The sequence below is a fragment of the Pleurodeles waltl genome, chromosome 11 (assembly GCF_031143425.1).
Source record: "Pleurodeles waltl isolate 20211129_DDA chromosome 11, aPleWal1.hap1.20221129, whole genome shotgun sequence".
NCBI classification, from domain to species: Eukaryota; Metazoa; Chordata; class Amphibia; order Caudata; family Salamandridae; genus Pleurodeles; species Pleurodeles waltl.
Genome location: NC_090450.1, coordinates 829,709,549 through 829,725,952, shown reverse-complemented (window position 1 = coordinate 829,725,952; position 16,404 = coordinate 829,709,549). Strand labels below are relative to the sequence as shown.

General features: G+C 44.9%; 1 protein-coding gene across 1 annotated transcript in view; it reads right to left on the bottom strand.

Annotated features, from left to right (window-relative positions):
- PITPNB (phosphatidylinositol transfer protein beta) overlaps positions 1–16,404 on the bottom strand; it is a 348,647-nt gene that overhangs the window by 227,932 nt on the left and 104,311 nt on the right. The window contains exon 4 of the mRNA XM_069214679.1: positions 11,871–11,962. Coding sequence (XP_069070780.1) covers positions 11,871–11,962 — 92 coding nt within the window. The remainder of the gene's footprint in view (positions 1–11,870; positions 11,963–16,404) is intronic.

Genomic DNA, 16,404 nt, shown 5'->3' with positions numbered 1-16,404 from the left:
CCACATAACACTTACCTTCAACATTTATAGTACCGGGTGTATGTACCAGCCAAATAACCCACATCATCCCCATTTAAAAATATATTTATGCCCATTTCTTCAACACTCACCACACTACAGTGGCAGGTGTATGCAACAGCCATTTAACTCCCATCATCCCCCATGCAGAAATAATTACGGCCAATATCCCAAGAAGGCAACGTAAAATACCATGCCCAGGGTAAGTAGCAGCCATTTAACTCCCAGTATCCTCCTTTAAAATATTATCAATGGTATTAAATGGCTAACGGGGGTGTGGCCAACATGGCAGACAAGTGAGACTTTTCTAGGCCTCTCCGTCCATGCTGCTGACCCTCCCTGCATCCAGAGCTATATATCGGGGTAGACCCCCTGATTGCTTAGAGCTGGCTAGGGGAGACACCGATGCACTGTAGACCTAAGTGAGGAAGAGCTCAGCTCTTGCAAAGGCACCAGGGACTGGAGCAGGGCATACAGTGGGTCAGGGGAGCACAAAGACACGGCCTGGAACTTGACGCAGCCACAAAGGAGACCCTACCTCGCCCCTCAGCAACAATAATGCAGCAGCTGGACTGGGGCTCCGATGTGTGGCCGACCTCTGGAGGTGGTGAGCCTTGAGCGTGTCCGCAGCTCCTGACCGACACAGCGAGTCTGCATCTGTAACCTCCCCTCCACGCAGACATAGGTTGACAGCAGGGGCTTGCTCATGGGGGCCTGATCCTAGCGAGAGAGACAGCCTGTCTCAGCATACTTACAGTACATACTTCCACTTGCCGGTGGCCAGGGCCTTGTGGTGGTTGTTGTAGGCGGCTCCCGCCCGGGTCCCCAGAGACTATCGGCGGCCAGCAACGGTCTAGACTAAATTAGGATCGGCCTTCTTGGCACAGAGAGACAGAGGTGGATCTCTTATGTTGCAGCATCAGATATGCTTGTCAGTGCTATTGAACTAGATGCTATGGGGAGCCCACTGTGGGAGCACTGGACTAACTTGGGAATCTAGCCGCCCACTCCCCTGCCAGGCTGGCCTCCCTAGGCTGGGTCTGAACCCGGGATGCTCCTCTGCTAACGTCCGATAAGACTGTGCCTCCCGCATTTGGGCCTTGCATCATAAGCCCACATTTAGATATGGGGGCAGAGGCCTGAACCTACTGCTGCCACCCCACCTCAAACTCTCGGGGGCCCTGATGGACAGTTCCTGAAGCAGGGGTCTTATGCTCAACCCCTACATGCTGCATCATCCCCAAATCTGGACAGAGGACTGGGATTGGGCCCTGTCCACCGCGCCTAGCCAGGTCCTGCCTCCTGGGGCCCTGGTAGCTGGCACTCCCCGTAGCTCTGCTCCAAGGTTGCTCCCAGAGAGCGTGCCACCTTCACAAGCAGCGGTGGCATGCAACAACATAGAGACTGCTCCTGATTTTGGGCGCTTCCCCTGCCGAGCAGAGCCCACCAGTCACTCCACAATAACTTTGCGCACTAGCGCTGTGACTAACATCTACACCCTAATGACCCGCAGTCCCAGTGTATTGACAGTTTTTCTACATAACCAGCCATTGGACACACCACTGGCCACACCAGGCGCCCTTGTCAAAACAAGTCCTGTGGGAACAGCAAAAATGGGTGTGCCTTCCCTTACCCCACAAAGGCGGTTGCCTCATTGCCATCAGGAGCAATGGCCACCGGGCGAGGGAAGAAAGACTGCACACTGAAGGAAATGCTCACAAAGCCCACAGGATCACAGACCACGGATCCCGCTCCACACTCTGGCGTGGACACCGTGCTGCCGGATAGCGATGGGGTGGATGCACCAGTCACCCGGCCCCTTCTAGGGGCTCTCTTCGCTTCACTCTAGGATGACCTCCAGACCCTCAAAAGATACCTCTCCAATGACATCAAGGAAGTCTGCCGAGACCTGGATGGCTTGGGCGGCAGGGTCTCCTCGTTGGAGGATCACAAACCGAGCCACAATGAGGAGACTGTCATTTGGCTTAGAGAAGAAGAGCTTGACATCCAGGACCATGCCGAAGATTTGGAAAACCGCCAACGATGAAACAATATACACATCGAGGGTATATAATCCAGAGAGAAGAGAGACAATGTTGCCCAGTTTGTCACAGAGCTCTTACGCTTGATTTTGGAGGTCTCATCAGCGGAGGACATTAAGCTAGATAGGGCACACAGGGTAGGCCCTAAGAGAACTGCACCCCCAGTGGCCATATTGGTGTGCCTCCACGATTTTCAGCTGAAGGAACATATCTTCTGGGTAGCCCGAGATCAACACACAATTCAGTTTCACAGCACTAAACCGATGCTCTACCAAGACCTAGCTGCCACTACACTCAAGAAGTACAGAGAATTCTGCCCAGTCACTGCTCACCTTAGGGTGGAGGGCATCTCGTACTCGTGGGGACACCCCTCCCAAATGGTCTTCTGCCTACATGGCAAACTCGACCAACTTTGCTTCTTAAAAGAGGCCTGTCAGCTATTAGGCATCAATGACACTCCACCTTAATCATCTCAGACCAGCCCGTGGGAGCAAGGGGCCCGTAGCTATCAGCAATGGAGGAGCAACGGGGCACCATTCGCTGGACTCTGTCCTGACCCGGAGACCATGGCTAAAGAAAGACAGTCAATAATAGAGATGCGCTACGGGGGCTCAGCTGGTGCAGACACGGTATGACCCTGGCTCAGACGCTCCAATTCTATTATCTCAGGTAGAAGGATTGGGTCCAAGGTGGGGGAGACAGGGTCTTTGGGCTGCTACACACTCCAACACCATCTTCTCATTGTGCCCTTGACCCTGGACACTGACTTTATTGACTAATGTTCCATTGGTTGTTAAATTTGTTCTTATCTTTTTTTTTTATGTTGGGAGGCACCCACAGCTAATGGTCTCTATCTACCACCATCATAAGCATCTCTCTTACCTCTTCTTGCACCCAGTCAAGGTAGTCCCATGACTAAACATCCACTGGAACATAACAACGCCATGAGGTGTTCCTCACTCTAACTCTATGCAACACAAGTTACAGATACTCGCACTCAATGTGAAGGGTCCTAATAACCCTGTTAAGCGATGGGCCATACTTTCCTATACAGCGAACACTCTGAGGCACTCATCTGTCTACTCTAAGAAACACACCTACTGGCCAGCGATTGGCACAGAATGAGTTCTAGGACCTTCCCACACCAGTTCTTTTTTCTCCACCTCATCCAAAATGGCGAGGGTGGCAATCTCAGTGTCCTGGTCCTTCCGCGGCAAGATAAGTCTGAAATGGGCCGAAATTAAAGGTTGCCTACATACCTACTCAGCATCCATGGGTAGTCATACTTTCACTCTTTGGACTATAAAAAACACCTATTGAGGGAGAGGAACCCTTTCTGCGCAGCGCAGTAGCTGAAATCATGGCCACACAGGACCATTGGTGCTCCTGGGGATGACCTGAATCTGGTATTTAACAATGACCTAGACAGATATGCCCAGCGCTAAGGCCACACCAGGGTTCTCTCTCAAGAGAGGGTGTGCTCTGGCTTGAGGAAATGGATTTAGTGGACATCTGGCGCATCCTACTGCCGCAAACACACAACTACACATTTTTCTCCAGTGCACATAAAACAGATGCCCGCATCAACTACATCCTCAGCACCTCAGGTCTTCAATCCATGGTCGCGGCCTCCGAGATTGAGCCTTGCTCGCTATCAAGCCACGCAGCCGTGTCCCTCATGCTGGCCTTTCCACCACTGCAGCCCCTCCTTATACCCTGGTGAATGCGAAAAACTCTCCTGCATTGACCTGCGGTTATTAAGCAACTTAATAAAACCCTAGTGGTTTTTCTTGACTTAAACGACACACCTGATGTCTCTATATTTACACTATGGGACACACTAAAAGCGGTAGTCAGAGGCAAACTGATCGTGATTTCCTCAGCCGACAAACAAATTTTATGGGACAAACAAGAACAATTGTCCCGTCAGGTCATGGAACTTTAAAGTATTCAGAAACTAACCGGCGATCCCCAGATTTGGCATCAACTAGAGACCTCTAGCAAACAATTGGCGAGTATCAATCTCAACAGAGCAGAGCACGCCACCCTTTGACTTCACCATACCTTTTATCTTGGCGGTGATAGATGTGGGCGTCTCCTAGCAAACAGACTAGGGCGCAACCACAGGCTACGGTCATTCAGGTTATGGTGGCTGAGGATGGCTTCAAGCATACTAGGGATGACCAAATCACCTCTGCACTCTGAGATTTCTATATGGCACTATATGCAAAGTAGGATTTACCCAAAGACGCTCTGGGTCCCTCTCTCCAGGATGCCCACTCTTTGAAACTGATACCAACACAGGCATCCGATTTGGAGGGCACCATTCGAGTGGAGGAGGTGATTATGATCAATGCCAAGCAGACTTACTTAAATCACCCGGCCCGCATGGATTCCCTGCGCTCTTTTATAAGACTTTCTACTCGACTTTGCACTCCCCCCCCACCCAACTGTTTAACTCTATTAAGGATCCAGCCTCAGTCTCACCCTCTATGTTTGAGGGCTCCATTGTCATCATCCCGAAACTGGGCAAAGATAAGCACCACTGCACTTCGTACCAGCCGATTTCCCTCTTGAACGTCAACATCAAACTCTTCATTGGTATTCTTGCAGCTTGCTTGGGCCCCCTTCTGCTAAATCTCAACACCGCCTATTATGCAGGCTTTGTTCTCCATCACCAATGCAGTGGTAACACAATGCAGATCCTACATTTAATTGACAAGGTCCAACTGAGACTGAATGTTTTTTAAGGTGGTTGCCGAAAAGGCATTCGACTGGGTCCAAAGGCCATACCTAGTGGCTACACTTAAACACTTTACACTCACTGAACGCTTCTGTTCATGCGTTCTTAGTAAATATGGTAATCCAGCCGCAACTGTCAGGGTGAATGGACAGGTATCAGCTCCCTTTTCTATTACCAGAGGCACACGCTAGGGGTGTCCCCTCTCGTCATTGCCTTTTGCGCTGTAAACGGAGCTCTTGGACAGAGAATTCGTAACAACCCGAAGATTAAAGGGATTCATTTCGGTGGGGAAGAACATAATGCCAAGTATGTATGCTGATACTGTCCTGATAGCTTTAGAGGAGACTTACACCTTGCTCTGGGCCTTTTTGAATTAGATTTTTCAGACAGGCAACACAATTCTAAGACAATCTGCGCAAATCCCAAACTCTTAATCGCTCCCTCCCGTCAAATACACAACTGCCCTTCTCCCGCAGCTCTTCCGTACAATAGGCATCTCCCTCTATACCAAACATGGGTATACAATTGGACCCTATGTCTCAGGAGACTGCCTTTCTTAATTATAAGACTTTACTCCAACAGATTAAAACAGACTTAAGCAAGTGGAGACTATACCACTTCTCTTAGCTTGGTTGTGTGGCTGCCCTGAAGATGTCCATCTTACCTAGGATCGTATTCCTCTTTCAAGCTTTGCCAGTTTCACACCCCCCTCCCCAACTGTACTATTCAGGCCCTAGGGCACGACCAGAACCACTTTGTATGGGCTGATGGCCTCTCCCGCATAGGGAAAGAGTCGAGTTACAGACCCCCAAGTGAGGGTGGCCTGGGTGTCCCGAATCTTTTACACTATTATCAGGTAGCGCAACTTAGGTTTCTGCTCGAATAGTCTCAGGAAGAATCAAAAACACTGTCTGTTTATGAATAGGGCAGCACCTTTGGGAAATCCCCTTCTTGCACAAGAATGCCCGCTGAGAAGCCTCTACCTCTCCCCTATCACTAAACCTTTTCTGGAGGTCTGGGACCAAGGAGGTATGACATTCCCTCTCCGCTGACACCGATAGTCAGTAATGAAGATTTCACACCAGGGTTACAACCAACAGCATACTATCACTGGCAACGAGCAGGCTGATGGTCCATAGGCCATTTATTTAATGAAGAGGGACCCCTCCCCTTCAAACAGCTCTGATCTGACTATACACTCCCTGAAACTGACAGACTACACTACTTCCTAAAGGCACTGGGTGATGCAGCCTACAGTCCGACCCGGATCCCAACCCTGTCTCACCACATTTGAAAAGTGGCTGATCACCAAGGTGTCCAAGAGCTGCCTCAACACTGAACTCTACGGCCTCTTGCGCCAGCCCACCCCACAAGTCAAATCGATCAGCGAGGGACTGTGGGAACTAGAACTCTGCTGCTCACTGACCTATGAGGAATGTGGAGACATAAATTAATATGAACAGCACACAGCCAGTAACACGGCCAGTATTGAAACAGCTATCAAGATCACTTCATATTGGTACCTCATGCCAGTCCTCCTGCAACAAGGTAAACCCTCATGTAAACCTGAGTGCTGGTGTGGCTGTGGTTTCCTCAGCACCTTATTGTACCTACTATGGGAGTGCCCAAAACTTACCTTTTACTGGACACAATAGTTAGATGACATTCACATCTTGACAACCAGCTTTTATGATTCCCTGCCTACACTGTCTTGGAATTATCCAACACGGTTACCTTCCTGCTCAAACCCAGTAGGGGTAACAGAATGGATTGGCGCTGGGGGTGGTCCTGACACACGGGCTTCAGGACAGATTCCTACTTATCAGGGTTGACTATTGCCTTTGGTACATGTTAGGGATGGAAAGGTTGACCCTTAGCTTCTACACACAAAGCACTTCAGATTCTAACCTATGGTGGCCCTTTATTGCCTTTCTCTCCTCTGAATTTTGCAAGCTCACCTGCCCCAGATATCTCCACTTTCTCCAGTTAACGGAGCTTGATGTTGATTCCAGGACTAATTAGAAAGACACATGATGACCTATGAAAATGCATTATTTCTACATTCCCTAGCACTGTGGTTCTCGGGGGGGTATGAGGGGAGTTTGGGATTTGTTATGTTTATTCAAATTTGTGCTATGGATGGTGGTCGCTATGAGCTGACGGTAACACACTGTTTTATTTACTCTAAAACTTAATAAAGAGATTTGAACCACAAACATTTATTTCAATTTTCCTAAAAGGGCCATTATAATATAGGGGAAATGTGTTAAACAGCTGTTTAAAGCCCATAATCCTCTGTGAGTAAAGTAGCTATTACCATTCCCTTACAGCAATCATGAAAATTCAGTTTTAGGTACGTGTCAAAGCCATTTAACGTCCATCATCCCCAATGTAGAAAATCTCTATCCCTATTTCCTACCTTGAACAATCATAATACATTTCCAAACATATGAAATTACCATGTTAACATCCATAATTCACAGAGCTATGCCCACTCTCCTTTAACATTTACTTAATAACGGTACTGGTTGTGTGTACTAACCATTGAACCCCCATCATATCTATGAGGAAAATCCCTATCCCCATTTCCTATCTGAAACAATTTTAATATGTTTACGCCCATTTCTTCCACACGTTGCACTACACTACAGTGGCAGGTATATGCAACAGCCATTTAACACCCAACAACCCCCATGCAGAAATCATTATGGTAATTATCCCAAGGGGACTATGTAAAATACCATACCCAGGGTATGTAGCAGCCATTTAATCTCCCATAATCCCCCTTTTAAATATGATCTATTTCCAATTTTCTAACAGTACCATTAGAATACAGGGGAAAATGTGTTCAACAGCTATTTAACACCCATAATCCTCTGAGTAAAGTAGCTATTGCCATTTCCTTACAGTAACCATGAAAGCACAATGATAGGTATATGTAAATGGCATTTAACGCCCATCATATCCGATGTATTTCCTACCTTGAACATTCATAATACATTTCTAAATATATTCAATGGCCAAATAACCCCCATATACCCCCCGTTCAGAACACAGTTATGCCCATTTCCTTCATCATTTACTAAATAACAATACCAAGTATGTGTAATTGTCATTTAACCTCCATCATCCCTATGAAGAAAGTCCCTATCCCCATTTCCTATCTGGAACAATTTTAATGTATTTCTAACTAGATTGAATGACAATGGAACTCCCATAATTCCTCATGTATATCACTGTCATGCCCATGTTCGTTTAGCATTTACTGAATAACAGTACTAGGTAAATGTAAGAACCATTTAACCCACATATCCTGATAGGAAAACAATAAGAATTGTTGAAGAGAGCTTACTTCCACTTTGCCCATGTAAGTTAAAACACATCCTGGTAGGCAAACAATAACAATTGCTGAAGAGAGTAAACTTTCACTTTGCACAAGTAAGCATTAAACTACACTGCTAACAGTGGACACTTTAGGAGAAAGCCACCCATCATCCCCAATAGTCCTTTTAGTACATCCAAATTAGGAAGTTTTAAAAGCGATGTTAAAAGCATACTTGTAGCAGCAATTACTTTCAGTTGAAAAAAAACAATTATACAGTTTTCAAACCACATCAACCATCATGTCCCTTAATTCATTATAATATAGAAAAGCCTAGACTGAACACTGGGAAAAGTGCACATGCATTTTAAAACAACGTTCCCGCCTTTTTACCTATGCTGCATATAGGTAATTCCAAAGACCACAACCTGGCTTGTATCAGATGTCAAAATGCATTAAGCCACCCAATATTTGCTCACCTCCAACAGATTACATAACGATTTGAGCCATGTCTGCCCCTCTGGACAGCAGAATAGAACATGTTCTACACCCTCACTAGCATATTTACAAAATTCAAAGGCAGCTGATATGGGCTGGTGAGACTTCCACTTATTTGTGAACTTACTGACTAAAAGTATGCGCAGCCTGAATTTTATATCTGGTGTAGGGCAATAGGTGGTTGAATCTGATCAAGATACACTTCTTAGCTGGGGAGGTTTTGTAGTTTAAAATAACTTCAGTCAGTCCCCCAGACTTTGCTTTGAGGTGATATTCATTGACTTTTCGGTTCCAGAATGCAACTTTAACTCAACCTTTGTCCAAGCCCCAGTAGTGGAAGGATTACTCCAATGCCCAATCAGGCCTAAATTGTTAAGGTGATCAGGTGATTTGGTGATGGTGAGTGTAAATGCCGGACCTAATAAATTATGCTCAGATTGAACTGTGATCATCATGGACTAGCCAACCATCCCACACTTCCCATCATTATAGCTCCTATGCATTACCTGGGAGATCTCAGCATGGACTGGGTCTAGACAAATGTTCCTGTTCCCCAAATGTCAATCAATACTTTCAAGATCTGAAAGTGTCTGAAACTCCACTGCCCTATTTCTATTGAGGCCACCACCTAGCAGTACTTTTGGATGGGAGGGGATAAAGTGTTTATAGAAAAACCACAATGGGACAATGCCTATGCACGTGCCAGCACCATCCCAGCAAAGGCTAGTGCCACAGTTAATCATACCTTGGTATTGCTTTTAGTTGAAGGGTGAGGGATTGCCTTTTTAAGAACAAACACAGTGTGTAGGCTACATTGGATTTAGATCTCTCAGTAACGTATGGATGACTTCAGGCTTCCACTGGCAATGCTGCCCCTCATGTACTCCATGACATAACATGCAAAGGCCGATTTCACGCTTATGAATTATTAAGGCTGTGACAAATGCTATGGTACGCGAGTAACAGCAGCAAGGGAGCATGGCACTGGACACGCAGAGGACATTGCATTTTTAATGCCAAAACTGCGCCTGAGCATTTTATGAGCAGTTCATGTATCCATCACTAATCTCTGCCCCTTACCGCTATATGACCTGCTGAGGCCTAGGTCAATCCTCCTGTTAGAAGCTAGGTGTTGGGGTGCTGCGTCTTCCCAAACAGTGGTTTAATGAAACATTATGGGGCCTCCTGCAGAATGTGATGAGGAGCTCCTGAGTATCCAATAAGTCACATATATTCTTTGGCCTTGGAATGGAAGAGCAGCCCATTCCTGAAGGTTAGCTGCTCCGCATAGGTTGCTAGTGCCTCTATTACACCCCAGCACAGTTCAAGCTATGTTTCATACTAACAAAGAGGAGTCTTGCCACCTCAAAAATAGGATCCCCCTACATTTGGGCCAAGTGACCCTGGAAGACCACTCTAGTCCTCTTCACGTAGAAAGTCGAACCAACATAGGGGTAGCATGAGCAGAACGACTGTGTGCATTAATATAAACATTGCTTCCACCAGTGGAAAGGATGCAAGTCTGAAGCAAGAAGCACATATTACTGATTTTATTACCCTTCGCAACAGTTAAACGAATCCTTCAAACATTGTGGATTAACTTCTGCTCTGATGCCTCACATAAACATCCTGCCAATAGTTTGTGTAAGTCACTTTAGTTAAAAATAATAACAGAAAAATATGTATTGTGTAAACAAGTAGGTAATCTTTGGTAACACTCTTCTTGCAGATTCTAGTTTCAGACTGATTACGGAAACATTTTCAGAATAACCTACAACTGGTGCTAGGTGGAAGCTTATGAGCATCTCCCATGGAACCACAAGTGCAGTGTTTTCTGAACTTTGGGTCGCACGCAGATTTTTTGTGGATCGCGAAAGTCCAAGCAATAAAAAAAGATGCCTTTAAATTCTGTATTTATGTTGTCACAAACAGCTGCTGATTTAAGTCTGGCCTTAGCCAAGACCTTATGATATTACTAAAATATGTATAATATACTTCAATATAGGGGCTTTCAGCCATCTCTTCGTCCACTGGTCTCTTGTGGCATTCACATTTTGCTTCCACCCAATACAGCATGTGGCATGGGACAGTAGATCAACCTACTTAAGGCACTAGTTAACTTCACTTTGAGTGACTGCATTTTGCTCTCTCACAAGGATCAAGTCCACACACAAGCTAGTCCTCTTCAGTGCAAGTTGTTTTTGTTTTTACTTTATAATTACTTTAGTGTGGCCTTTGTGTTTGCTTTGATAACAGAATGCTTCTGAAGCACATTCCATCTTTATCAGATCCCATCTTCTGCTAATGCTGTTGTAAATTCCTTTTGAAGTGTTTTGCTTTTCTGACTGAGGCTATTTTACAGCATACCAGATTGTATCCATTTGAAACTATTCTCTATTATTGTACCAAACTATGCATACTGCTTGCAATACCAGGTGAATTATCACACTCCTACATAGCAGTCGCACACTACCAGACACACTTGTAACACCCTTGTAGTTAAAGACTACCGACAGTGCTCTCAGTATAGGAGTCTAACACTACAGAGGGCATTCTCACACCCTCCACTAAGTAGAAGTCTTACATCACTCACAGACTACTAGTCACACGTTGCGGGAAGCACTGCAACACACCTCACATCAAGCAGTAACATATTAAAGACAATACCTGCACACTACGAAGAACACTCAGGCTAGCAGTCACACTACCAGAAACACCTTAACCATTATCACAAACTAGCAGCAAGGCCAATAGGTCTGGCAGATAATACCTCTTGATTGACTGGTGAGCTTGTGGTACAGTATGTTGAAAAGGCAAATTGTGAGTGCAAGAATGAGTCAATGGGCAGATGCATAAATGCGTCAATTCAGGGTGGTACAATCATGGGTAACAGAGGGCATCGACAGAAGGAGTAATTGCATGAATGGAAGTATCCAGAACTTTCAGTTAGAATCCAAACAGATTTCCTCTGTCAATGCTTGTTTTGGTCGTTCATCTGCTTTCAGTTTTCCTAACCACTACAGGCTGGTGTCGTCTATTTCTATATAACACTAGCTTCTGCTTTATACGGTTAACGTGTCTGTGGCCGAATTCAATAAATGGTTTTGTGTTGCCTTTCCATTTTGGTTCCTGTTTAACTCTTTTTCGTTCTGCTGTAACCTACTGAGAATTTCAGAAGTCAACTAAGTGAGCGAACCTAGAAAGCATGGTAAAAAAATTAATTAAAAGTTTATTAAAAATAGCTTACTTGTCCGACAGAAAGGGTATGCGTTCCAGGCTTTTTCATGAAATACTAATGAACCCTCTGGAGCAAACAGCTTTACAAACCCAGGAACTTTACTGTGAAAAAAATGATGCAAAAAGGAATACATTTTTAGGCTCTTAAGTCGTATTTATCAAAACAAAACAGGAAGTTGATTGAAAAAGATAACAAAAGTGCACGCTAATAGATATCTCAGTAAACTGTAAAGCATAAGTGCCTTGCACAAACAGAAATAGTTCGAAAATTCTTTTTAATTAAGAATTATTAGAAAATACATACCCTCTTGCCTCTAAATTTGCAATGTGATTTTTAATTGGGAAATTTCAAATCTCAAAGACAAGTGTTGGGCAACGCTCTAAATGCCAGACAATGAACACCAAGTTAAAAGTGTGCTACTATGTTTCGAATGGGGTACCCTTAACAATTTAATCATCACAACCGGGTTAGGTCTCATCACAATTTTAAGAGACACTCTCCTCAGCCCCTGGAGGCCGTGGTATAAACAGCAGGAAATCCTCCAGAGAAATGTGTTAATAAAGTTCACATAGTACCAACAATTCTGAAGTCTACCAAACGCAAACAAGTTGCCAAAATTAAGGAGAAAAAAGACATTGAAATAAAAATTGGAGAAGGGAAAATAGTGGGATGAATCATTAAAGTTTTGAGACAAAAAAAAGCCTTGAAAAAATTAGTGTCAATGGCAAGAATCAGTTCATACTTTACCAGGGCCTATGCACAGTGTCAGGCTGACAGAGATAACGCACTGGTTAGATAATCCAAAAGAAAGACCAGCCAATCTTGTGATTTAGTGAACTTTTTCGAACTAAAAAAAAAAGGGAAATGATCAGAAGCTGAAGCTGGCAAGGGTCCCTCGAACTATGAGATTGTCTCACTGAAGTTGTTGGTTTTGGCACCAAGAACTCCAAGTGGGACAAAGCCACATTCCATAGCCGCTGAGGTTGCGTCGCCACTGGGAGAGATATGCTCCCAGTGTCCAGTTCAAGACTTTAGTTTTTGACTCCGCCACTATCTTGGCCCTCAAAATGCACTTGCAGAGCAAAGCTGGAATATTTAGCTGGGCAGGGCTCCACGACGTTGGATACCTTCAATGCAAATTCCTGTTGCTAAGTATTCAGTGCCGAAAAAGCTATGAGTGAAATTAATCTGATTTTTGTGCCAAAGGCTACGCCTGGGAAAGCATCAGCATCAGCACCTGGTCCAGGTCCTCTGGAGGAGGAAGAAATGTTGTCCCACTTTTCTCTACTTGGTGGGAAAGTCCCTCCTGGTCACTTCTATAGTCCTCCGGTTTTGAGGACAGGCTTCCAGGCATCAGGTCTTTCCAGCAAGGGCTCATGCAGTGTCCAGTCTCCAGTCATCAGCTGGGCCTTCTGAGTCCACCTGTTGTAGACCGCACTGTGTGCACAGTATGCAACACCTTGCTTTGCTTTTAGACACATGCTGGCTACCCAAGATACTTACCTCCACTTTAACACTGTGTAGGCCCCCTTGGCGTGCCTGTCACTCTCTTATGAGCTGCTTGTGGCGTGCATCCTGGCTCTTTGTCCTGAATGCTGGAGGCATTGTGGGTCATGGTGGACTCGAGCTGTGTGCACACTTCATGCAGAGCGGTGCAACCAGTGGGTAGCTGTGGTTAGCTGTGCACCCCTGCTGCTTCTCTATGTCACTCCTCGATAATCCTCCTTTAATCTGCATGCTTTCGGAGAAGGCACAGAACCATTCCAGATCACAGAAGGCCCAGATCTCACATTAGCCACCATTTTCAATACACAGCTGATTTAAGCCACGCACAGCCTTACTGCACGCGCTAGGCTCACAGACTTTTCCTGGAAGAAAGATCTTCCCCACGCAAGCTCCAGATTTCCTGCCTCATATTATTTTGCTGTGCGTTGACTCAGACAGCCTAACTGAATCATGCGGCATACCGAGACTGGCTGTTTTACACCACCTTCAAGTACCTCAACCTAGGGTATTTCCTGGATTGCATTTTCAATGGTTTCTCTTGTCTTTTTATAGACTACATCATTTTTTTCTCTGCCCCAAGTCAGTGCACTGTGCCAATATTCATGGACGCTTATCCTCAATGGAAGTCCACTATATACCCAACCAAGGAGACTTGAATCTTTTTTCACTTTGTGCTTGCTTATCCATTGCCTCCCAATTGCCAAAGAACCTTGGTGAAGGTTCAGAGACACTGTTCCCATTCAAGACATTTGTGCATGCCACTGCTCCTATGTGCTTAATATGAGTATGTGGTGTAATACAAGTTACATTCTTATGCTGATAATAGGGGTGTGGAATTCTTGATCCCCCCTATTTATTCATAAGGCTTTGGTGAGTGTTATTAATGAGGTTGGAAGAAAGGGGAATTGTGGGTGTTGTTGTAAGTCTATGGAGTGACTTACCTCTTCTCTGTGTTTTTTCTTGCAAAGGGTGTGTGTTGTCTTTGGAGGTGTGTGCCCCATGTTCTAAACATACAACAGCACCTGAGAGGAAACTGGATCACCCATCTTACTGTACAGCGGAGCAGTCTACCCATACCTTTTCTTATTTCATTTATCCCCCATTCCGTTAAGGGCCGGTCAACAAGACTCTAGAATTCTTAGGGTTTTGTGGATTAGCCTGCAGACGAGAGGACAGATTATCTTCGTTCCTGCAATAGCTGATTTTCAGGTGAGTGGGGCTTTGCAACACCATCTACTTTTTCAGCCCTTGCAGCAGGTACTGAGAAGCCAACCACTTGATCTATGGAAAACAGTTCCAGTCTGAGGGTGCCCTCAGGAATTGGCAGTCCTTGAGTCTTTTTCTTCCGATATTCAGTCAGTCTTCTTCCTTCAAGATGGTGTTTTCCTAGGTGCAATTCTGAGGAGGCAGTAGTGGTGGTGAGATGACAGTCATAAAATATGCTCTAACCAGCAATTGGAGAATTCCCAACACCCAATTCTAACTACTTTCTTACAGTATCCCAACTCCTTTTTGCATACGTCCTCTGAACACCTTCCCAGAAGCCTTTAAAACACGATGGCTCCTGCCATTCTTCAGTTAGAAGAGCTCTCGTACTATCTTTAGCCAATCCCTATAGAGAAAAGGTGTCATCAACCTTTGTCAGGTCCATTACTGCTTTTCTATCATGCTGAAGTTGGGGACAAAAAATTTAGAGGACCATGGAAATCAATGACAGCAGTTTATGAGATCCCCATTTGGCATTTCAAAGTCAAATGCAGACCTGTCAGAGCTGCTCTTCGTTCTACCAGCTGTACATGTTCCACCAGCCCCCATCCAGACAGCTAATTCCAGATGAGTGACGGCTTGTTGATAGCATCCCTGCCCTTCCAAGCAAGAGGTTAAGCCATTGTCCTTCAGGAACAATGTTGTTCGCACCCATTCAAGGATGTGCTCTGGTCCTCTGGATTAGCGTGGAGAGGCCAGTTCTAAAGTAGGGTTCTTTCTTAGTGTTGCTGTTATCTAAAGTTACCGAAAATCCATTTCACAATTGAATTATATTTTAGAAGCTATGTGGTAAATAGATTTCATCATCATCTCTAGCATTTTTCTCAAGCTGAGAAATAGACATGTGATTTTAATTTTATCCAGGTCTGATAGTTTGAAAAAACAGCAGTGAAAACAACCTTTCTATAATTGTTCAGTGTGAGGGCATAGTATTCACAACATGTAAGACACTATCTTTTCACATATCAAGAGCCCAGCTTTCTGCGCTTACCAGACAAACTTTATATGCTTTTAAGCACGCAAATCAAAACAGGCTTTTGTACATAGCACAGGCAGTTTTCTATGCCACATGTTATAGTAGTGATTTTAAATTACAACCGGCCAGATCACTATATTGTACTCAGAAGCAATATATTTTTATCATATTCTGGTGGTGTAACTACATTCACTGCAGCAGTGGTGGCTGGTGACATTTGAAAGTGGTGCAACGTAAAACTTCGGGTTAAGTGTCCTGAGGCAAGCAATATAGCGAGCAAGCCTGACTGTCATTAGAGAGTCTCGGGAGGTTCTCCCTGAGAAGTTTTTTGATTTTGAAGTAAATTTTATAAAGCAATTGTGAAAGTGTAGACTTAAAATATTGAAACACATAAAAATGCTCCATGTCTACTGAATTAGAATTGTTCAATGGTTAGCGTAATGTGTAAATTCAAATTGTACAGTGTGACAAAGGTTTGTAATTACCTTACCTGGACAAAGGGTTGTCGCTACACGGCTAAAAATACACAGGGCTGGCAGTGTAAAGTGCTGGTAATGCACCTAGGTGGTGGGAAACGTAGCTGGAAATGCACAGGGCTAGCAGACTGTTAATAGTTCTCTAGGGCTGTTTTTGTACAAGGCTGCTTGTCAGCACACAAGGATCCCTGCCGCTGCAATTTCCAGTGTGCAGGACGACTAGTGCACAAATCGAGTAGTCTGCAGTGCTCAATGTGGCTTGTGCTTAGAACTGCCTGCAGAGTTTTCTTGCACAGGGAGATTTCAGTTCAGTGCTACC